At 39.0% G+C, this 23,828-nt stretch overlaps 3 protein-coding genes and 1 non-coding gene across 5 annotated transcripts; 2 read left to right on the top strand and 2 right to left on the bottom strand.

Moving 5' to 3' along the window:
• Positions 1 to 197: 197 nt before the first annotated feature.
• LOC141428373 (fidgetin-like protein 1) lies at positions 198 to 13,416 on the top strand. The gene is made up of 10 exons (XM_074088349.1): positions 198 to 421; positions 499 to 657; positions 749 to 1,258; positions 1,341 to 1,459; positions 2,047 to 2,202; positions 4,668 to 4,801; positions 5,284 to 5,398; positions 11,526 to 11,638; positions 12,177 to 12,368; positions 13,266 to 13,416. Exons 1-10 carry the CDS (start codon positions 312 to 314, stop codon positions 13,383 to 13,385), a joined length of 1,728 nt encoding a protein of 575 aa, XP_073944450.1. The 5' UTR covers positions 198 to 311; the 3' UTR covers positions 13,386 to 13,416.
• LOC141428439 (U6 spliceosomal RNA) lies at positions 12,846 to 12,952 on the bottom strand. The gene has a single exon (XR_012451425.1). It is a non-coding gene; the product is annotated as a U6 spliceosomal RNA (small nuclear RNA).
• Positions 13,417 to 13,681: 265 nt separating the features above from the next.
• PolH (DNA polymerase eta) lies at positions 13,682 to 19,524 on the top strand. Of its 2 annotated transcripts, XM_074087437.1 has the most exons (9): positions 13,682 to 13,714; positions 13,814 to 13,973; positions 14,494 to 14,628; positions 14,884 to 14,986; positions 15,370 to 15,586; positions 16,441 to 16,558; positions 17,203 to 17,343; positions 17,578 to 17,945; positions 18,043 to 19,524. In XM_074087437.1, the coding sequence occupies exons 2-9, from the start codon at positions 13,840 to 13,842 to the stop codon at positions 19,395 to 19,397; spliced, it is 2,571 nt and encodes an 856-aa protein (XP_073943538.1). In that variant the 5' UTR covers positions 13,682 to 13,714; positions 13,814 to 13,839; the 3' UTR covers positions 19,398 to 19,524. The 2 variants fall into 2 exon arrangements, with proteins under 2 accessions (XP_073943538.1, XP_073943536.1); XM_074087435.1 differs by having other exon boundaries at positions 13,690 to 13,973.
• A 1,143-nt stretch (positions 19,525 to 20,667) lies between these two features.
• RpL10 (ribosomal protein L10) lies at positions 20,668 to 23,813 on the bottom strand. Its single transcript, XM_074088362.1, has 5 exons — positions 23,742 to 23,813; positions 23,591 to 23,619; positions 23,206 to 23,511; positions 22,063 to 22,225; positions 20,668 to 20,855 (listed from the first exon to the last, which is right to left on the bottom strand). Exons 2-5 carry the CDS (start codon positions 23,611 to 23,613, stop codon positions 20,688 to 20,690), a joined length of 660 nt encoding a protein of 219 aa, XP_073944463.1. The 5' UTR covers positions 23,614 to 23,619; positions 23,742 to 23,813; the 3' UTR covers positions 20,668 to 20,687.
• Positions 23,814 to 23,828: the final 15 nt, after the last annotated feature.

Raw genomic sequence — 23,828 nt, 5'->3', positions numbered from 1 at the left:
ATAGTCTTTATCACTTGCACAGAAAGTCTAGAATAGAAAAAAGTATATATAGCTCTAATGCTATTCTGATGTAAATGGCTATGGCTAACTTTCAGCGTTTTTTTAGATGTCTCTAACATTTATACCACAGACTATTTTATTATTTCATAGCTTAGCTGAGCTTCATAGAGTTTATAACATAACATTGGCGGGAATTTTAGAAGTGACATGACCATTCATGACATGACTGGTTGTTAAGTTAGTTAACGTAAGCCTTGAAAATCTATTTTATAGTTATTTTGTGCAGTAATATTGTTTTCTTGATTTTGAAAATGAATAATCCAAAATCGCACCATGTTGGAGCACCGGAGGATAAATATCAAGATCATTTATCCACCGTTAACAAATCAACTCTGCAACATTACAATGTTTCCTTGGAATGGTTTGTGGATTTTACTATACAATTACTACAATAATTAAACTAAAAAAATCAAAAACTTCAAGGTAAATGTGTTTTAGTTCATCCAACGCATCATCCATTATTCTACTGAAGGATGTCTGGAATTCTCATATGGAAATCTGCAATCAGAAGGCAGCTGAACAATTGTCTGATTCTGTTAACTGTTTGCTACATAATAATGATACAAGTCGTGTAAAAACATGGAAAAGTTCTCTCAGGTAAACAAGTTAAATATCAACGTTTCTTGTCAATAAATTAAAGATATGTACTACTCACACTTAAACAAATTATGGTTAATTTTTATTACAGTAAGTTCACTGATCCAGAAACATTATTTGAGCGTTCAATACCGACATGCAAGACATGTAGTGTCAATTCTCCAGATAATACCTCACTCATGAAATTTATGAAGAGTGACTGCACCTGCAACATACCGACTCTAGAAAACAAGCGAGTTGGTTCAGAAAATGTATTGTCTCGAAGCAAAAAATCCATATTTGTCAAAGCTTTAAATACTGGTTACAATTCTGAAACAAAGTCATCTGAAGAGCAAAGACAAGTTTTTAAACCAACATTTGGTCGACCAAAACCTTCAGCCATAAACCAACCTACAACATCAAAAACCATGTTATCACAAGAAATGGAGGTAGATCTTACAAAAGAAGAGGAAGAAGCTAAGTCCCACAAAGCGAATGTAGCAAGGATTACTTTTAAAACTGCAAAAGAACAGCTATTGGCTTCAAACCCGGCTGCTAAAAGGACTCTGGGCACATCTAGGAAGGCTCAAGCTAAGTTTGTGTCGCCAATGATAGGAGCTCAGTAAGTTTTTGTAATACACTCCGAATCCTAATGATATTAATTAAATTTTCATAATAACTTTTTGTTTTTTCTTTGTATGCAGAGATAAGCAGGCACCTGTGGAGCAGACACCTGTTATTGCAGATGAGAGGCTTAAACATCTGGACCCCAAAATGATAGAGCTCATTGAGAGTGAGATTATTGATAAAGGAACTCCAACAAGTAAGCAATAGCTGCAATAAGAATCATTTAATGAGATGATTAGATTAGATTAGATTAGATTTATTTATTACCTTTTGAAAAAATACATTATAAACACATGTCAGTTAATTACAAGAAATTCACAAAAGGATCGTCAAATGTATACAAAAAGTAAATCATATTAGAATAAATTGTCAGCCAAAATAAAAAATTGAATTTAGAATGTCAAATTAGAGTTCAATTCAATAATAATAATTAAAAGCAAAACAAGAATATACTTACTTAAATCTAAGTCAAATTTATGCAATAGGAACAATCAATCAAGCAAACAATAAAATAATTAAAATTTCAATGTGATGAAAATGACCTGTTGTATGTAGTAGTCTTTACATTACTACATACAACAGGTCATTCTCCTCATTTCATCATGAACTGATATGGTACCTAAGTAATTCGAATATGGAATATTGACTTATCTAAACAGACATAATATTACCACTTCGTACAACAGGTAATTTACTTTAGTTTTTCACCAACAGTTCTACAATACACTGACAAATAGGAAGGTATTCCAGACAAAATTTTCATTCTTTTCTTTTTTTTTCTAGGTTGGGAGGATGTAGCGGGTCTAGAGATGGCCAAGTCAGTGATCCAGGAGGCGGTGGTGTGGCCGCTGCTGCGCCCCGACCTGTTCACGGGGCTGCGCCGCCCTCCGCGCGGGGTGCTACTGTTCGGGCCTCCGGGCACTGGCAAGACACTTATTGGTAACAAAACAACATAATATTTTATGACAGAGTAATGTTTTAAGGCTGCTTTTCGGCCATATATTTACTTGATATGCTACGTATGAGGGACGCGTACTTACATGTAGATGACAATCTCTTGTTATAAAATTTGTACGCCGCGTAAGCGGCAAAAAGTGGAGAACTTTCAAATGTTGGCATAACACCTGTTGACCATGTAACCTACTTTTTGAACAAATAAACCTTGAAAATATTAATTTTGTCAGCAAAATTTTGGTGACAAAATTCGCAAAGTAGATTCAATAAGTGTTTCGATAATTATTATTATTCTGATTTTCTATGTTCTAGTCTCAGTTTCGGTATGATTTAGAAAAAAAAAACCGGCTAAGAGCGTGTCGGACACACCCAAAATAGGGTTCCGTAGCCATTACGAAAAAATTAAGTAAGTCATATTTTTTTTAGGATTTCTTATTTTATACGGAATCTTCCAAGTTTAGGTATATTTTATACCTGAGGCTGCTATTTACTCTTAAACCACATAGTAAGTTATAGTTTTCCTTGAAAGTTTGATATACTTACTACCGTCCTGATTTTTTTGAAATTTTTCCACCCACCGGTTTAGATTTTAGAGGGGGGGGGGGACGCTCGATTTTCATGAAACTGCACTTTAAAGTTGAATATTTCGCAAACAAATCACTGAATCGAAAAGTCGTCTTAGCAAACCCTAATGGTTTTAAAGGACCTATCCAACGATACCCCACACTATAGGGTTGTATGACAAAAAAAAATCACCCCCACTTTACGTCTATCTATATATTTTTTTAGATTTTTTTATTGTACCATTTTGTCGGCATAGTTTACACATATATCCGTGCAAAAATACAGCTTTCTAGCAATGATAGTCCCTGAGCAAAGCCGCGGACGGACAGACAGACAGACATGGCGATGATGAAGCGCCGGATGATCTAAGGCAGGGTTGCCAACAGTTCGATATTTTACTAACTATTCGGTACTTATTTTAGCACTGTTTAATATTTCAAAAATAGCGAGCACCGAACAGATTCGACACAATCAGTTGATGCGATGTTGCTGCTTCGTTTAGCTGTGGTAAAATCGGGGCGCGCGCCGTTTCCTTACCCAATTCCAAAAATTCCAAGTTGTAAATACCTATCCGAGTATCCGCACATTTGCGCGTAGCTGCTAAGGGCGCCTAAAATCCAGCTTTGCCTAGGTAGGTTCGAGAAGTCTAGATCGGGGCGCCGAGTAGTCAACAATTAAATTAATAAAAAATTGCTTTATTTCATTCCACGCAATCAATGGGTAAGGTGACAAATGTAGAGGTCTTCCAGTAGGCGTTTTTACACCTGTGTCAGGAAGACTAGCTCTTCTTTTAATGGTAATTATTGTGTAGACTTAATTAAAAGTAGAGTGGTGATTGAACAAGAAATACCTCTAGTTAAATATTATAAACAGGCTTATCACGCTAAACACACGAGTAATATTAATAATAATAATAAAATTTATTTATTCAGATAACTAGGATCCATCAGTTGTTAGTATTACTTATAAATATGTTAGGTACATGGTGTTAGTTAAATGTACGATGCTTACCGTAGTGTTAGTGAAACAAACAAAAATAAAGAAAAATCAAATAAAGAAAATAAAATAAAATAGTTTAGCACTTTTACTAGTACATAGGCTTGTTTGTCAGTACATGAATCATATGACAATGATTCAGATACTGACAATCAAACCTATCTGCGAATGCCCTCAGGATGCCGTTGGCGCTCCCCTCCACCCTCCGCACTAGGGATGTGCACCTCTTGCGCATGATTGTGTAAAAGCAGTCCACTCTTGCTGCAGCAAACATCCCCGATGCACTGCAGAACCGTGGAAGCCCCATCAACACCCTGAAAGCATTGTTGTACTGAACACGTAGGGCGCTGTATTGCCTTTGCGCACACGCGATCCACAGACTGCTCGTATAAAAATTGGTACAAAACGCTCTAAAAAGAGTCAGTTTTACCCCTGGTGAGCAACGAGCAAATCTGCGGGCCATCATGTTCGCTCTAACTGACAACGCCCTCCGTTCTCGCTCTATGTCTGCATTGTCGTTCAAATCCGATGTAACCACATATATTGTAGCGTTATATTGTAGCGTAATAGATAATAATATTTTCATGGTATTATGAGTGAAAATCACGAAAGTTTAGAACAAGAAGTAGTATGGCAATTCTACTTAGCTCGTGAGCTCAAGATCTAAACTTCCATCCTCACCATTTAGATGGTTGGCAGTCCTCTATTGTGCGTTTTCTCAGAAATTCCCTGCCTCGCACAGCAATGCTTGCGGTATTCCCAGACCGATATGACTTTCAAGCCTTCAAGAATAGAGCGTACTCCTGCCTAAAAGGCCCCTTAGGCTTTGTTCGTTTGCCCCTTATTGCATTAAAAAAAGCAAGTGCAATAGCGGTGTTTATGTTGGGCAGGCAAGTGCGTGGCGGCGCAGTGCCGCGCGACTTTCTTCAGCATCTCGGCGTCGTCGCTGACGTCCAAGTGGATCGGCGACGGCGAGAAGATGGTGCGCGCGCTGTTCGCCGTCGCCCGAGTGCACCAGCCGGCCGTCAGTATTACTACTTATATTATTAGGGCCTACGCTAGCTGGCGCACCGGCGCACGCCTGCGGGTGCGGGTGCAGGTATAGTAGGAATTATTTGAGGCATGGGCGGAAATTGTATGTTCTACAATATATTATGCCCCGTTTACCTATGAAGCAGGATCCTTTGCGGGTGTTTGCCCTACCTACACACTACATATACCTTGTGTTTCATGTAGGTGTCTTTGTGTAGTGTGTATGACAAAAAAAGGGCGGGCGATCTGACCAAAAAAATCTGACTTCCTCCTTCCTAATGATCCTTTCCTAATGATTCTAACGCACGCGATCGCAATCAAATGACAGAATTCGCATACAAAAACTGTCATTTGATTACGATCGTGAGCATCAGAGATGTTAGACAATACCTTATTATTTGTTCGTAGGGCAATACGGCCTCTGGTTTAATGAACTGACTAATGAGTCATTATTGAATCAATTAAATTCTGCAGGTAATATTTATCGACGAAATAGACTCTCTGCTGACGCAGAGAAGCGACACTGAACACGAAGCTACCCGCAGAATCAAGACTGAATTCCTCGTGCAGTTCGACGGAGCTGCCACAGGTACTAAAATAAACATGATGAGGTCAATATGTAGGGCCAGATTTCTTAACGAATTCTCCAGAGCTCAACACACATGCAAAACAATGAATTGGAAGAGACCACTGTTTGCAGTCCCATTTTATGGTCAAGAGGTGTCCTGAAGGCCACTACTAAATTTGAAAATTGAAGTCCGTATCGTACCGTCCATCTCACTCTCGTTTTAAATAATCAGGTACCGCACCGTAGGCCTGATCAGGTACCGTAAAGACCTGGATGTCACCATAAACAGGAGTCTCTCAATGGAGCAAAAATATCCAACGAGATCGTGAGTCCATTCGACAACTTTGACATTTGTGATTGGTTTTTTGGAGTCTTTTTGTATTTTTTATTTCAACTCTAAATTTGTTACTTTTACGGGTATTCCGTGAAACCATATCGAAAATACAAACTGAGACATGGATGCACAGAAAAACCAGAAAAAGAGACCAGCGCTGGGAATCGAACCCAGGTCCTCAGTAATCCGTGCTGCGTGCTATAACCCCTACACCACCGCTGGACAGGAATCTAGACACGAATTTTTCCTATGCATACATATCTCAGGTTGCTTATTTCTACTACGCTACTTATGCAGCAGCACTAGCGACATCTATGTTGGAGGGTGATCCATGATGGCAAGTCAAACGCTGTGTTTAACAATAGGAGTTTTATTTAGATGTGTTCACTTTGAAAGTTACAACAATAATGCCCCCTATACTGATTGCAACGCCTTTTATAATACATTGAAAACAAGTCTGCAGTCGGCAATCAAATAACTTACTTTACAATTGATTTTGAAATATCTTAATAAATCAAATAAAAGCAAAGCATTATAATAATCATTAAATAATTATTGTGTTTCTTTTTTTATTTTATTTTTATTTTATACAATGATAGTAATTTTTAGATTTCAAATTCTCAAGCACTTTATAATCACTTAAAAATACTTATAATAAAATTTTAATTAAATTATTAATTTAGTCCGTCGCTATCACGGCCATTCTGATCATCAGCTCGTGCTCTGAGCGTCATTTCATTTTCATTTCCTGAAAGGAATTATTTATTAAGGTGGCATTTACTTGCTCTTTTCAGTGGCACATGGTTTGTGCTCTTTTGAGTGGCACACGAGTTGTGCTCTTTGAAGTGGCACACAAGTTGTGCTCTTTTAGGTGGCACATGAGTTGTGCTCTTTTAGATATTGTGAATAAGTAAATCTTTATTTGTTTACAAAAAAAAATGATACTTGTACTTAACAAACATACACAAAATATTTAGTCGCTATCACGGTCACTTTCGGTTACTTGCTCTATTAAGTTAGGTGTTGGAATTTGCCTTATGTGTTCGTGTGACACAACTATGTTTTTACTAAAACCTGGTTTGACACTTTTAACTTCATATCGATCGTTGTCAATAATTTTGACTATTTGATACGGACCAAGAAACTTAGGCCCTAATTTATTGCCAGACCATTGTGTGTCTTTACATAAAACGAAATCATTTATTTTAAATGGGGATACAGCTGCGGTTCTAGCGTCAAATCTAGTCTTACTACGTTTAGCTTGTTCGACCATCCTGTCAGAGGCTTCTTTTCGAATATCATCCCTATTTAGGTGATGTTCTAAAAGGGAAATCTGCTCAAGAGCTGGAGACGAACATACCTTTCCTATTAAAAGTTCCAAAGGAGAATGACCAGTTGCTTTAGATTTAGTTGTATTGATACATAGTTGCAGTTCACCAAGTTTAGAAATCCAAGCTTTGCTATGATTTAACGCTATGACACCTAAATGGTCCCTAAGCGTTCTCATAAGTCTTTCTATTTGACCGTTAGCCCTGGGAACGCCGCGTGCTATTGCGTGATGTTCTATGCGTCCAGATTGGAAGAAATTTTGTATTTCACCTCCCATGATTGCCGGCTCTCGGTCAGAAATAATTCTGTTGGGAGTACCAAAAAGGTGGACTATATTATGAAAGGATTTTAAAATTAAGCCAGTAGTTTTATCTTGTAAGGGATTAATTAATACAAATTTTGTGTACGCGTCTATTGCAACAAAAGCATATGCTTTTTTCGCGTTCCCACTTAAATTTCCCATTAAATCAACGTGAAGCGTATGAAATGGTATTGCTACTTTATCAATTGGGTGCAGTGTTATTTGTACTTTCCCTGATGGACCTTTACCGATTTTACAGCTTAAACAGTGATCACAAAATGCTCGAGTCCTTTTTGACATATTTTTAAACCAATATTGCTCTCTAATTTTAGCAAGCGTTCTTTCCCATCCCGCATGTAAAAGATTTTCATGGTACCGGTTTATGAGACTGCACACAAGGGAATTTGGGACGACTGAACGTTTTACTGTATTGCCTTTTTGGTTCTGAGTAGATATTAGCAGCAAGTTTTCAGTAAGGCTATACTTATTATCGTATGGATCATTATTTTTTATGGCATCTCTAATTTGTTTAAGTTCTGGATCTCGTTCTTGTTCAACAATTAACCAAGACGGGTCCTTTGTTACAATATTAATTAGTGGGTTTCGACTCAAAAAGTCTACATGGTTCATTTGATCACCTTTTTGGTATTTAATATCAAAGTCAAAGTTTTGTAAAAAGGCCCACCATCGGTGAACGCGAGGGTTAGTTCTTTCTTTGTTTTACTAGATTTAAGGGCATTACAATCTGTGACAACGGTAAATTTTCGTCCGAATAAGAAATGTCTGAAGTGTTTTAAGGCCTTGACTACGGCCAAAGTTTCTAATTCATATGAATGATATTTTGATTCTGAATCTGTAGTTCTCATGCTAAAGTATCCTACTACTTTTCTACGATTGTTTTCTATTTGAATTAGCATTGCACCATATCCTAATGAGCTAGCATCGGTATGAATTTCTGTGGGTAGATCAGGTCTAAATATGCTTAATATTGGTTCTGATGTTAAGTATGAAATTATTTCTTGACGAATTTTTTCATGAGATTCAGTCCATTCAAACTTTACATCTTTTTTTGTTAAAGTATACAAGGGAGCCATAATTCTCGAAAAATTAGGTATGAATCGGCGAAAATAACTAGCCAATCCGTTAAATTGACGTAATTGTTTGACCGAATTAGGAGGGCAAGAATTTGTTAAGGATTTTATTTTGCAAGGACTTGGTTTGACCTGGCCATCTTGAATTATGTTACCCAGATATTCAATAGATCGTTTAAGAAACTTGCATTTTGCCATGTTTAATGAGAAACCTGCTTCCGTTAATTTACTTAATACCAAATCTAAATGTTCAACACCTTGTTCTTCAGTTTCAGATGGAATCAAAATATCATCAATATAAACCAATGCGATTTTATCTAAATACTCACCAAGGGCTTTATTTATACAACGCTGAAAAACAGAAGGAGAGTTGCATAAACCAAATGGCATAGTTACATATTCATACTGGCCGTCAGGGGTAACAAAAGCAGTTTTTTCTATTGATTCCTCGGCTATAGGAATTTGATGGAAGCCAGATTCCATGTCTAAAGTGGTGAAAAATTTCGCGGTGGCGAGTTTATCTATTTGATCTTGAATCAAGGGTAGCGGATAATGATCACGCACCGTGTTTGAATTGAGTTCGCGGAAATCTACACAAAGACGATCTTCACCGTTTTTCTTTTTAACTAAGAGAATGGGGCTAGCGTAAGGTGAACAACTGTCTCTAATTATGCCTTTTGACTTAAGGTCCTGAACGATACTTTTCACTTTTTCACGTTCTATTGGGGCAAGCCGATAGGGTCGTCGGTTCACAACACGATGTTGATCTTTTAAACGAATTTTTAAACAACCAGTTTTTACAATTTTCGAAGGTAGATTGATACCAAAAATGCTCGAATGTTTGAAAGAGTTTTTTCTAGCAGGGTTTTATCAGAAATATCGGTATCGATTGTGCTTTGAAAAGGATCTATTTTGATTTGACCAACAAAATGTTCTCTTTTAACTGATATTTCATTGTTAGTGATTTCTATTTTGATACCAGGGATTTGTAAAGAATCAACTCCTAAAATAACATCATAAGGCAAATTATCAACCACGTGTAGGGTAGTTTCGAAAGTTACCTCATCGAGTGTGACAGTGGTTTCAACTACTTCATTGGACGTAATCAAGTGACCTCCAATACCTCGTAATTGTGTAAATTTATTAAAACGCTTACCAGGAATGGATCCTGATGATTTTCGTTTTATGAGGGAACATTCAGCACCTGTGTCAATCAGACAAGTCAACTCAGTGTTACCTATACGTATACTTGCGCGGCATGGAGTCTCTCTCTCCACTACGTTAACGGCAGGTTGGCTCGGCACGGGTGCTGCTACTCGAGTCGGCTGATGCGAAGCCTGCGGTGTTGCTCGTGAAGACTGGTTCCAGGTAGGTGTTGTGAAGCGTGCTGTGTTATTGGAAATTTTTGACCAACACTTGTCACTGTGATGTCCAGTCCGTTTGCACGTGTTGCAAAACGGCGTTTTACAATCTTGGGCCCTATGGCCATTTCTACCGCATTTGTTGCAACGAATGCGATTACTGTCATTAGTAACCGTTGATGTATCCGTGCGAGGGCGTTTAGGCTCTGTCGCTTCATTAAAGGCACTTGAAACTGCTGATCTTTTACGATAATTTGTCAGAGTTGCAATTAACTCGGCTTGTGTTTTCGGCATTGATCTCAATAATTCAGCTTGATAGAATTTTGGTCGAATCCCGGAAATAACTGCTTCAACCATGAGATCTACTGGAGCATTAGGCGATATCCGTGAAAAAAGGCGCCATGCTTCGGACACATATTCAGCGTAGGTCTCAGCGTCATTTGAGGTGTAGTCGCGAAAACGGTTGACAAAAGTTATGTATCTTGTTTCTGCGCTGAATTGGCTAAGAAGGTGTGTTTTTATAGCAGTCCAATCTGCTAATGCGTGTGCATTTGCATCTGCCCATTTTTTGGCTCGTCCTCGTAAGCAGGATAAGGCTTTCATCATGGCAATTTCTTGAGAGCAGCCTCGTAATAAAATAAGAGAATCTACCTGTTTACACCATTCCTGAATTGTCAGCTGGTTAATATCGGGATCATACTCGGGTAGATAGATGTCCGTCAGCTTACGATGAAAATTTGTGGATCGTGGTTGAGGGTTGCTTGAAAATACCATTCTTTCTAATAGTTCCACTTGGCGACGAAGTAAAGCAATTTCACTACCACTTGCAGAATAACCGACGGTTGGTTGTTGGATAACCGGCGAGTATGACGGTTCGTAACTGTCGTCATGTTCATGGGCATCAGTTCCCCTCACTTCTGATGTTGGAGGGTGATCCATGATGGCAAGTCAAACGCTGTGTTTAACAATAGGAGTTTTATTTAGATGTCTTCACTTTGAAAGTTACAACAATAATGCCCCCTATACTGATTGCAACGCCTTTTATAATACATTGAAAACAAGTCTGCAGTCGGCAATCAAATAACTTACTTTACAATTGATTTTGAAATATCTTAATAAATCAAATAAAAGCAAAGCATTATAATAATCATTAAATAATTATTGTGTTTCTTTTTTTATTTTATTTTTATTTTATACAATGATAGTAATTTTTAGATTTCAAATTCTCAAGCACATTATAATCACTTAAAAATACTTATAATAAAATTTTAATTAAATTATTAATTTAGTCCGTCGCTATCATCTATGTTCCGCTCTCATCGAGAGACGTCACACTCTTTCGGAACCAACCGCTCACCCAGACAAGAAATGTACGCTACTAAGCAATCAAATTATGATTGGTTTTTTGGAGTCTTTTTGTATTTTTTATTTCAACTCCAAATTTGTTACAAACAAACAAATAAAAATTCGTGTCTAGATTCCTGTCCAGCGGTGGTGTAGAGGTTATAGCACGCAGCACGGATTGCTGAGGACCTGGGTTCGATTCCCAGCGCTGGTCTCTTTTTCTGGTTTTTCTGTGCATCCATGTCTCAGTTTGTATTTTCGATTTGACATTTGTGTCACGTGAGTGATTGGTTAAATTAGCACTAGTCAACCGGATCTCACGATACTAACGCCATCTAGCGACATTTTTTCTGTCAAGAAGCCCTCATTGTGTTGTCCGTATTGTCAGGCGACGAGGACCGTCTGCTGATAATCGGCGCCACCAACCGGCCGCAGGAGCTCGACGAGGCGGCGCGCCGGCGGCTCGTCAAGCGACTTTACATACCTCTACCGGACACTGCTGTAAGAGTTACCTCCTTTTTAACCGACTTAAAAAAAGGAGATTATGCTTGACGACCGGATAGCCAGGTGCTTAGAGAACATGACTGAAGCTTGAAGTCCACTTTGATGGCTGACCGTAATAACTGTGCTGTATATCCGAAAACATTATCTAACTCACTCAGCCTTCTTACACTCGCTCTTTCCTCACTCGCCACAGGGTAGGTATGTTTTGCTCCGGGTTATATAACGAAAATTTTCATAAAACGCTATTTACCTTAATTCACTCGCGCTGATAGCGAATATAATGCAAACAAATTAGTTCGGTCTCAATATCCTACAGGCCAGAAAAGAATAATTGCTTTATGTGACAAGATCTAAAATGCCATGCCCACAATCACAGCTCTATCCCATAGACCATAACGCCAAAAAACATTAATATAATATAAGTCATACTTTCAAAACAGTGAATATGATCCAATTTTACCGGCAATCAAGACCTAAATGCTCATGCAATTTTTTTTTATTGATGGGATGTTAACACTGACATCATGAACTGAAGGCGCGCGAGCAGATAGTGTGCAACCTGTTGCGGTCGGAGGCGCACGGCGTGTCGGCGGCGGAGGCGCGCGAGGTGGCGGCGCTGACGGAGGGCTACTCGGGCGCCGACATGAAGTCGCTCTGTGCGGAGGCCGCCATGGGGCCCGTGCGCGCCGTGCCTTTCTCGCAGATATGCACCATTGATCGAGATAAGGTAACTGTCTTCCCGGACTTTATTCATCCCCTTGCGGCCTTGCAGGAATCGAGCCTCCTCTCAGAATGGGGGGTTCTTGGGCCGCAGTTTCCACGCGGGCCAGTGCGGATTGGGAACTTCACACACCATTGAGTTTCTTCGCAGGTATTTTCCTTCACCGTATAAATTTCAAATGGAATTTCGCAATTTTCGCACCTAAATCCCGAAAAGATTTCGACCTGGCCTGTAACTTTCCCATCAAAAAAAACATTCTAAGGGGCTGTTTCACCATCTATTGATTAGTGTTAACTGACGGTTAAATGTGATGGCCTCCGTCTATTCGAACAAAACAAATAGGATACGGCATCACATTTAGCCGTCAGTTAAAAACTAATCAATGGATTTTCCAGTATATAAAAAGTACTCTGCAATGGATGGTGAAACAAACAGCCCGCAAATATATTTCTCCTTGTTTGCTGAACATTTCAAGAGCGTTCAAAAAATGTGGAACGCTTCACGATTTTGCGTGTCATCCTTGCGCAGGGGCCATGCTAATCTTCTCTGTATCGTTCCAATTTTAGTATATGTACTGCCGAAGCAAGTACACTTACTACGTACTTCGCTTGGTATATATACTAACGGATGATAAAAACTTCGATAGCGCGATGCAGAACACATACTGTCTGTAGGAAATGTATGAGAATTGATAATAGCGCCATCTAGTATATAAGTTAGAAACATCAATGCGGAACTTGTTCCGAACAATAGATACTGCGTTTATGTTTCTAATTTATTCACTAGATGGCGCTATTATCAATACTCGTACATTTCCTACATACGTGTTTTGCATCACGATTTATTCCAGTCACTGTCTTGTTCATAAATATTTTTCAATTACATGTGGCTTCTTTTCATCAGGTGCGTCCAGTGAATGCACAGGACTTCAGGAATGCCCTGCAAAGAGTGAAACCAAGTGTGTCTCAAGACGACCTCGGTCTTTACGTTAAGTGGAACCAAACTTATGGCCACGGCATATAGCTTTCAATAAATTTTGATATGTTTCATAATGTTGGATTGTTTTATTTCATTCATATTATCAGAAAATGTAAATTTAATTAAATTGAAAATAAAATATCTTAAAACCAAAACCAATCTTAATCTTAAATTTAATTAATTAATGAAATTATTTCATTGCTTCCAAAATCTCTACCGAAGACGCTCCGGTTCAAAATTCACGTTTTATAAAATGACTGCAACATACCGTGTCATTACTTGTCAGTAGATGACAGTTCTGGGTATGGGTATGGGTAAACAGCTGAATCTGACATTTTAACAAAAATAAAGTATTATCTTGCTTGGCGGGAATTGTGCGTAAATACCCTGTTCATTGGTTTTACAAATATCTCAGTATTATTTTGTATTAAAACTTATGAAGCTATGTTTGAAAATGTGATACCTCCTTACAGCTTGAAATATAAATAACCCTTGTATAATGGAACAAGAGAATCGTGTTGTGGTGTTGATTGACATGGACTGTTTTTATTGCCAAGTAGAAGAGAAATTGAACCCAGAATTAAAAGGACAACCCATAGCTGTAGTGCAATATAACCCTTGGAAAGGCGGCGGGTAAATATTCCAATAGTTTTACTTAGTTAACTTCAAACGATTTGGTTACAAAACATGTTGAAACCAGTTAGAGGACTTGCTCCTGCCTGGTAGGTATGTACAGGCTGGCTGGAACAAAATGACTCTTAAAATATAACTCAAGGGTGCGGCATTGGGTTTCGGTTAATCTAAAAACTTAGGCAAACTGGTACAAATTGAGTTGCTACAGTGCCACACCATTGCCAGATATTGTACCCTATTACATAGCTATAGGCTCCCTAGCTGCAAGTTCACCGTAACAAAATACCCTGTATTAAAAGATATTGTAACATATAACTCATGATTCATGAATTAGCCCGAAACATGTTGAGCTAAACTCGATTTAAGATACGAGTTATCGTTACAAGATCTTTTAATATGAGTGAGTCTCACTCACAGTAGTTTTATGTTCAAAATACCCGTATGTAAGTGGAACAAATGTTTAAGAAAAAAGGTTTCAAAAAGTCTGCATAAAATGAATCAGAAATACATTAATTTTCAGGATCATTGCAGTAAACTATGTTGCGCGAGCGCGAGGCGTGACGCGGCACATGCGCGGAGACGAGGCCAAGGAGAAGTGTCCGGACATCCAGCTGCCCTCCGTGCCTTGTAACAGGGGAAAGGCCAATATTTCTAAGTAAGCTAATTTATTCCTATCACAATTCAATTAAATCAAGAATACAAGAGTACAGGTAATAATTTGAGAATACAATTAAAATTGTCATGTTTCTTTGGAGTTAGTAAATCAATTCAATAAATTCAAATTTCACCCACTACTACTTGCAAGATTAAAAGCATTCATTACAGCTGCCTTATTTCTAAAAAAAAACATGAAAACTATGAGAGAATGCACCAGAATATGACTATTAATGTAAAATTTATAACATTACAGATACCGGGATGCAGGGATAGAGGTGGCTAAAGTGCTGCAAACATTCACCCCTCTACTTGAGCGAGCTTCCATTGACGAAGCTTATTTGGACATCACAGGCCCTGTAAGTTATGATGCTTTGGCAAGTTCACATTTTTGATGTTTAATTTCACACTATGTCACATAATTGTAATGAAACTGTGATTCACACAGACCTTATATCGATATAAGGTCTGTGGTGATTCATCTTTTGGGCATCATTAAAAACTAAAAACAGTCCTATTCCTATACCCATGAATTAATCAATATTTTAAATTGGGCAGTTCCAAAAACCTTGCAACATTAGTGGCACAGCGTAGTTGCTTAACACTAGGGCCAAACATGAGATGTCAGACTAGATATTGTATGATCGAGTCAAAGGGACACACCACACTGTGCTTCCATTTTGGCAAAACTAGTAACATAATTATATGGCTTTTTATAATACGTACATACTAATTATTTCAGGTAAAAGAAAGGCTGGTTTCTTTTAACATAGAGACGGTCAAGTCCGACATGCTCCCCAACTCATTTGCTCTTGGCTATGATAGCATAGAGGAGTTCATCCGTGACGTCTTGGACTATGGCAGCGACTGCATTGACTTCGATCATGAACATGCTAAGCAGCTGCTTGTTGGAGCTATCATTGTGAGCGAGATCAGGGCGGCTGTCTTCAGAGAAACTGGTAATAAAATATTGTTTGTTTACTGCTTAGTACCTCTATAGATGTAGTTTATGGTCCGCAAAAGCTAAAATAAAATCTAGGAAAGATTTTTAAACTTTAGAGGAACGCGCGCCGCGCGCCGGCATGCCACAATATGTATGATGTTTAGTTACAGTTTCTTTTTTAAAAATATTTGTCTGACGAAATTGTATTTGTATGATTAGTATGGCCATTAGAGCATGTCATATATTTTTTTTGAGACTTAAGTGCACCTGTGTGACTATGCCAGCCTCATTGAAATATTCGATGTCCACATTCATCAAACACTCCTATTGCGATGTCCAGATTATCTGGCTGCAAAGGAGTGCTTGATGAACCTGTAAATTTATACTGCATCTTCCAATACCGGACAACTCAAAATAATATTCACTGCACCATTGAACAGGTCCAAATCACTCAAATACCTCTCGCGAATATCCTTAGTCAATACACACTCCACCAAAAAATGTATTAAGTCCTCAATCTTATTACAATCCGTGCACATGGGGGATTGAACTACTTTCATCATATTTAAAAATTTATTCAATGGAACATGTCCTGACCGCACTCGAAACGCCCACACAAGTAAATCCCTGGGGAGGCTGGCACAATCGAACCAGGGCACCCTGAGAATTTTGTTCTGTATTGTGTTGTACCAGATACCTTTTGTTTTTGATAAAATACTTTGTTGCACCCTGTGGTTGCACGGTATCACGGATCAGTTACTTTTTTTAGTACCAGTTTGTCTCATCACATCCAGAACAACGCAAGATCTTACTGCAATATCCAAACTACTGTTGTACTTCATAAATATAAATTGGTATGTTTTTCCACAGGATACACCTGTTCAGCTGGCATAGCCCATAACAAGATCCTCGCCAAACTGGTCTGCGGCATGAACAAGCCTAATAAGCAATCTGTCCTGCCCAAGCACACAGTTAACATACTTTATAAGTGAGTTCTTAATGCTTTTAGCATGAGTGCTTGAAACTGAAAAAAAAAAACTAGAAACAAACGATTCACGATTATAAGCCAGGAACGGTCTGATTAGTTTACGACGGTAGGTAGCGCCTCGCACGGAAGTCGAATCGTTCCTAACTTAAAATCGTGATAGAGAAAATTCCAAAAGAAACGGATACAAAATTCAGATCTATAGTCAAGAAGACATTAATATCTAAGGCGTATTATAAAGTTAATGATTATATCATGGACAGGGATATTTGGAAATAATTCCGATCCGCATTAGCGATCCCTTCAAATAGCTAACCTACTGTGTTAAAAATAAAGTTATGTTAAATACTTGTGATGTATATATTGATATCATTTAATAATATTGTAAATCTTTTAAAAAAAATATACCTTGTTGTTTCTTGCCGGATTCTTCTCAACAGAGGTGTTTCCAAACTGGTGGTAGATTTTTTTGACATTCATAAGTACTTGTTATAGCCTAAATTGAATAAAGATATTTTTACTTTGACTTTGAGCCGTTTTTTTTGGTTTTATCAATCTTGTTCATGTTTTATGAGATTTTAATATACTCATTGAAGTGGTTGCGGTGGTTAACATTTTTTTTGTAACTCGACCCTGTTGTATTTCAGAACCCTGCCAGTGAAGAAGGTGAAACATCTTGGTGGAAAATTTGGATATTCAGTCTGTGAAGTGTTGAAAATAAGTAATATGTTTGAGCTCCAGAAATTTACTGAGAAAGAACTGCAGGCCAAGTTTGACGAAAAAAATGGGTAACTAATTATTTCGAATAAGGGTCTCCCCACATCTATCGACGCGGAATCGGCTTAAGCCGACCTAAAAACGCTTTATGTCCACGCAATAAGAGCGAAAAAACGTCGTTTCGCGTCGGCCGAGCTGATGGACGTCTTTTTCGCGTCGATAGGATTGGAGAGACTAACAAAATGACCATTTTATTATCTGTTGGTTACCAACCTAATAAATTCCTTACTGTTCACTGATTTTAGGACGTGGTTATACAATATAGCGCGGGGGATTGACCTAGAACCAGTTCAAGCCAAGTTTAATCCAAAAAGCATAGGTTGCTGCAAGAACTTCAAGGGCAAGTCCGCCCTTCTTGACCTGGAAAGCCTGAAGAAATGGCTGAAAGACCTTGGCGATGAGATCGAAGATCGTTTGGAGAAGGATGCCGTCGACAACAATAGGTCGCCAAAGCAGATGGTGGCCAGCTTTTCCACGCAGCTGGCTGATGGCAGAGGATCCAGCAGCTCCAGGTCTTATAATTTTGTGCATGAAGAAGAGTTGTGTGCTGAATTATTTTCGAGTAAAGCTTTGGAGCTGGTCATGGAGAGCATAGAAGGTGTCAGAGTTAAAGGTACATGCATAAAAAAAGAAGAATGATTATTCCCTTTAATTAAAAACTAATAATCCTTAATCAAATAAAAGTTAATTGGATTCATTTGCTATTTCAGATGGAGAAGCCAACAGAAAACTAAAATCAGCAATAACATTCCTAGGAATTAGTGTTGGTAAATTCGAGGACCACGCGGAAAATAAAAAAAGTAAGAACATAATGGATTTCTTTGCAGCTAATATTTCTAAAGAAGGCTCAGTTGGTGCAAATAAAAACAAAGATGTTGCTCAAAGCGACGAAACAAAAATATCACAGAAAGATAAACGAAGACATGATAACATGATGCGCCGGTTTTTCAAGATTGATGATCAAGTGCCATCAATCTCATCGTCAGAAAATAAACTAACTAATCCACAAGTTGATAGCAACACTAAAGTTCAAATAAAAACTGGAAGCAATATTACTGGATATGAGAGTGCTTTAGATAAAAATAAACACACGCAACCCGATAGAACAAAATTATCTAAAGATAAACAAATTAGTGATAAGGATTATATTATGCGCAAATTTTTAAATACAGATAATGAAGTATTAACCGACCAGTACAAAATACCAGAAGTCAGTGAAAGTGCAATTAAAGATGAAACTGAACACAGCAACATTACTGGGTTACAATCAACATTGGACAAACAAGAATCATTTTTTGCAAAGTTGCTGAAATCAGAAGCGGTTCGCCCGACGACTCCCAAGTGCCACGTGGTCGCCTGTGGTGAAGACAGCAACGATACATACTGTTCTGGATCGACAATAGATATGGAGATTAATAAGAGTATTGCATTGTTCGAAGACGAACCTGAAAAAGCGGAACGAGTCAGCAGCATGAGAGAATTGCTTAACACTACGGCAACCAAAGCAACAACACCTGAATTAGTGCATCCAGAACCTGTAGTTCCTTCGACTGAGGACACTCGTCAAAGTCCCCTGCAAGATGAGATGTTCGAATGCCCAGAGTGTATGAAAAAGATATCAGCTGACATGTTCGACACTCACGCTGATTATCACGTCGCCCTAAAGTTACGAGATGAAGAAAGACAGCAAGTGCGCAATGAAATGAAGCAGAGATCTACTAGAACAGTTATGAACACAGATACAACTAAAAAGAAAACAGTGGCGCAGCAGCAAAGTAAAAGTGAAACTGTGTCATCAATCGCTAGTTTTTTAATAAAAGTTGATAATAGTACCCCTCTAGAAAAATGCCCAGAATGTGGAAAGAGAATCCCAGTTGATAAGTTTGCAGAGCATACAGACTTCCACGAGGCGCAAAAAATAAGCAGAGAACTAAACAAAAAGCCTATTTCTGTACATGTTCCAGTTACGATAAACGCGAAGAGAAAACGAACAAGCGGGTCGCCAGTGAAGAAACCAAAATTGCCATGTAAATCAATACAGTCTTTCTTTGGCCCGAATAGATGATCTATGCGGGCCACGTTTATTTTACACATTGTCCGTGAATTTCACTTACTTCACTTCCTAATTAACATGCAATAATATGTACACAGTGTAAATAATGTCTGAATAAAACTTATGACTATGACTGTTATGTACTTATTTTGTCATTTATGTGTACTAGTTTTCCAAATAAATTGGCTCTTCTGATGCCGATAAATCATTTTCCGAATGCGTTCTCAAGGGCCCCTCCCTCCCTCATAGGGATCATTTTATTGTGAAGGCTTCTGATAAGGTGAATGTGGCATCGAAGTTTCCCGGTTGTTCCGACTCGCCACCCACGAGGAGTAGCGGCTCGTCGCCCGTGGCGTTAAATGCTGAGCCCATGACTGTCCGGGTTCTCGCTTGCGGATAGACGTCGCGCACGACGAGCGTGGACGACCAGTACTGCGGGCCTACTCCGAAGTTCGTATCGTACCGTCCCTCTCGCTCTCGTATTAAATAGTATATATGTCAGAGGGACCGCACGACACGAACGTCGAGATTCGTAGTAGCCCTGCTGACCATTCACTAGTCGCAACGGACCGCTATCCGCAGCGGGTGGCGGATCAGAAACGACCTACTGCGAGCTGTCTAGCAGTAACAAACAGCGCGCATGGTCAGTATCAACGAAAAGCTGCACACAGCTTGTGTTGTACGTGCGGCGCGTTGTTGGCTTGTACAGTCACCAGCACCAATATCTGACACAACATCTGATACGACTCTATTTCTAGGGCCGGAAGGACGCGTCAAATATTTTTGCACGTTCCGCTGTGGCAGATATTAATGCTGGTGACTGTACTTAGCGAAAATATTGGAAATGTTATCATCATTGTATTTTCTTCCAGAACTAATGTCACCGCTTTTCCCTCTCCTCTCCCAAGATACGGTTCGTCCATCCCTTTTCGGAATATCGTTCGAGATCGAGATAGACACTGCGCTAAGCCACCGCGGTTCCGGTTGCCGGTTCGAAAGCACAATTCTCACTTCGTAGCTTAGCTACGAAATCTGGCTATGAGATGGGAAAAATTATTCAGATTTGGTAGCCACAAGAAAAGCACTATTCTTATTTCGTAGCCAGCTACCAAATCTGGCTACGAGATGGGACTACACCATAAAAGTTACAAACGCTACAATTCTACTTTGTCACTTTTTTGTATGGAAAAGTTAACAATTATGTAGTATTGTGGCACTCGTATTTTTTATGATATAGGGCCCAGGACTATACTAAAACGTTAGTAAAAATCAAAGGCAGTCATATAGTGGAACGTTTATTGCTCAGACGCTATAGAGCTCGGTGGTGACCTTGCGCCACGCGTCGAGGGGCCCGTGCTCGGGGCGGTACTTCACGTTGCAGCCGTCGTACGCCAGGCGGTTCTCTTCGCGCAGGCGCTCGAACTCCTCGGGCTCGTACTTCGTGAAGCCCCACTTCTTCGACACGTAGATCTGGAAGGGGAATTGAGTTACACTGTGTCCTACTTAGAGAACATTACATTACCTTTGGTAGTACAAAAGTCTTTGGTCGAAAAAAGACTTAATTTACAAAAAGTGGTATTACGTCCTTGTTCTACCGAAAGTACAATATGATGGTCAACTTCTTGGAATTAACACATTCGGCCCCATTGACACAACATCTGACTTTTTAGTTCTTACTTCTATTCCAATGACACGTTTTTGTGATTACTGTGGGATATGCGTACGCATAGCGTAAGAGCTTAGTGGATCGTCACTTTCGGCTCCAGCAACGTTCCGCTACCCCCTACGCTATGCCAGCCTTTAGGAGTTACTAATTCTGTTGACACACACGCGTGTCACTGTCGCATAGGAGTAGGAATTTCTGATCACAAATGTTGTGATGTTTGTGATTGCTGTGGGATATCCTCCCAAGTCAAATTTTTGATATAAGAACATCAAACTGTCATTTATGATAGAGTTTGATGTTCAAATTACAATAAGTCCTTTATAAAGGACTGGGCGTTAGGAGGATATGCGTAGGCATAGCGTAAGAACTTAGTGGATTGTTGCCAGGGCTGACCATGTTAAGCACAAAAGATCCTATGGGCTTTAAAAACCATTTTAGAGCTGAATTACATTGTGAGGCTGTAGAGTGAACAAGTTAGAAGTGACAATCCAGTGCTGCATTGTAACATAACTTGTAAAACTTTTAATGATGGCAGTTTTGCAGTAAAGATTATGTATGTAGCCACTTCTTAAACCAAACCACACCAAAGAAGGCATACATAGGCAATCTCAGTGAGAGTTATTTGCAAGTCCCTTTGCTTTGGTGTGACTGGCAAAGCACCAAGGGTTCAAATCCCAGCAAGTACACTCGAAAAAACTCATTTTTAACTTTTCAGTGGCTTAACAGTGAAAGTAAGCCTAAGGGGTTTTCATTTATTACAGAAGAAATTTAACATCTACCAAAATTACATTCAAGTAGTAAAAATATGTAAAATTTTGTTTACCTTCGTGATTTTACGTTAAAACAAGTCTAGACTAGACCCCTCCCACCAATTCATGCAAGAAAAAAAAATCGCTTTTTCAGGTTCCCTCCCATGCAAGAAAAAAAAATCGCTTTTTCAGGTTCCCTCCCTAAAAATCATCTCAAGTAATAAATGAACAGCCCCTGGTACAGCTACAGTGAAAGCATTACCTTCTGGCGTCCGGGGAACTTGAACTTGGCACGACGCAGCGCCTCGATGACCTGCGCCTTCCAGCGCTCGCTGGAGCGCACGGACACGATGGGCTGGCCGATGCGCACGCGCGCCACCGTGCCCTGCGGCTTGCCGAAAGCACCGCGCATCCCCGTCTGGAGCCTGCAATGTTAACCACAATGATCATTACACTGTGAATATTAATAGTAGACTATTGTCGTGGTCTGGAAGTAGGCAATTGCTGGCTGAGTATGAGTATGATGATATAATACGAAGCCAGCAATTGCTATTCCAGCCGAGACTAATATAAAGCTTTTCTCAAAAATGGTGAATAATTCTGAAATAGAATAAACTTTTTCTCAAAATATATTATAAAATTTAATTTTATTCCAATATTTTTCTTATGCTTTCCCGCCTTTTTTCTTTAAAAATAAACTGCAGGTGTATTTTTCCACCGAAAACACCACAAACTATTTCAGACCCAATAGAAAAAGTCCGGAGTTCCAACCAAATATCTGATACCGGCCATTAGACTTGGCTGTATAAGACTTGTGCCAACATTTCCATGGCCTTTTTAAGTTTAAAAAAAAAAGTGACTGATTGCAGGCGCGCTAATTCATTATTGTCGAGCTAGCGCGCCTGCAATCTTTTTAACTTTTTAATTTTCGCTGACCATAAACTATGCACTTCACCTTCTGATATGTAAAGAATAATGTCAACTTTTATGGACATTTTTGAGAAAATTATGTTGTAACGGATCACTCACGTCTTAACTTAAACCGACCATGACAAAGCCATAAAAAAGCTTTTGAGTCACTTTTGTATTTAAGCAGTGAAATATGGTACTACAAATGAAGCAAATAAAGACTAGAAATTGCTGCTTGAGTAAACTTATGACATTACAAGAATCATGAAGCAGCTGAATTGCTCAGTATCTGTAGGAAAACAGAATGAATGCTTTACAGCAGAGAACAGTAATAAGTTTAACACATTCAGTGTCAAGAACCCGCTAGGCGCATTCTCTGTTTGTAGGCAGTTTTCGCTACAAATCGGAAAAACGCTGCTACGGGCTACGAGCGTAGCAAATGTGTTAATCAGGGATCCAGTTTTTTAAATAAAAAAAAATTATATACATGACTTACCTATCAGCCCCAGCGCACGATAACATTTTGTTGATGCGGATAACGTGGAAGGGATGCAGACGGATGCGGATGTGGAACTGATCCTTGCCGCAGTTCTTCACCAGGTACTTGTTGCAGCAGATACGCCCCGCCTCCAGCGCCTCGGAGCTCAGCTGCTCGTACTCGTCAGACACCAAGTGCACGCATAGCGGAAAATCTTCCACCGGTGCCTTCTTTTTACCCAAGTCGAAAATACGGATCTTGGGGTCAGGTACACCACGGCAGAACCGTGATTTCGGGTACGGTTTGTTCTTACAGTAACGATAGCTGAAATATAAGAAGATAAAACGTTAATTACTGTCACATTAAAAGAAAATTAACGAAGTCGGAAACGTAAAATATTTACCATCTCGCGGGTCGGCGCCCCATTGTGATCTGAAATAAAACAAAAACCAAACTTATTAATAATCACAGACGTCCACTGTACAACGACACATCAAAATATAAAGCACTCTTTGAGATTTTAAGCGATTTTATATCAGGATAAAATAATGCACCTTCACAAAGTGACACCTTAACCTCGAAAGAAGGCAGAAAGAACGTCTAGTAGTTGACGTTTTAGTGTAATGTTGCCATGTAAATAA

This window comes from Choristoneura fumiferana, chromosome 5 (assembly GCF_025370935.1).
Source record: "Choristoneura fumiferana chromosome 5, NRCan_CFum_1, whole genome shotgun sequence".
NCBI lineage: Eukaryota > Metazoa > Arthropoda > Insecta > Lepidoptera > Tortricidae > Choristoneura > Choristoneura fumiferana.
This window is presented reverse-complemented; position numbering and strand designations above follow the sequence as displayed.

What these genes read in the sequence shown, in the direction of transcription:
- LOC141428373 (XM_074088349.1), top strand. Translation starts at nt 312, where the DNA reads ATGAATAATCCAAAATCGCACCATGTTGGAGCACCGGAGGATAAATAT. An exon ending in ACATGGAAAAGTTCTCTCAG is followed by an intron (nt 658 to 748) that starts GTAAACAAGTTA and finishes TTTTTATTACAG; the next exon opens with TAAGTTCACTGATCCAGAAA. An exon ending in GCACCATTGATCGAGATAAG is followed by an intron (nt 12,369 to 13,265) that starts GTAACTGTCTTC and finishes TCTTTTCATCAG; the next exon opens with GTGCGTCCAGTGAATGCACA.
- PolH (XM_074087437.1), top strand. Translation starts at nt 13,840, where the DNA reads ATGGAACAAGAGAATCGTGTTGTGGTGTTGATTGACATGGACTGTTTT. An exon ending in ATTTGGACATCACAGGCCCT is followed by an intron (nt 14,987 to 15,369) that starts GTAAGTTATGAT and finishes TAATTATTTCAG; the next exon opens with GTAAAAGAAAGGCTGGTTTC. An exon ending in ACAGTTAACATACTTTATAA is followed by an intron (nt 16,559 to 17,202) that starts GTGAGTTCTTAA and finishes GTTGTATTTCAG; the next exon opens with AACCCTGCCAGTGAAGAAGG.
- RpL10 (XM_074088362.1), bottom strand. Translation starts at nt 23,613, where the DNA reads ATGGGGCGCCGACCCGCGAGATG. An exon ending in GGGCGCCGACCCGCGAGATG is followed by an intron (nt 23,512 to 23,590) that starts GTAAATATTTTA and finishes CTTATATTTCAG; the next exon opens with CTATCGTTACTGTAAGAACA. An exon ending in TCGTGCGCTGGGGCTGATAG is followed by an intron (nt 22,226 to 23,205) that starts GTAAGTCATGTA and finishes TTAACATTGCAG; the next exon opens with GCTCCAGACGGGGATGCGCG.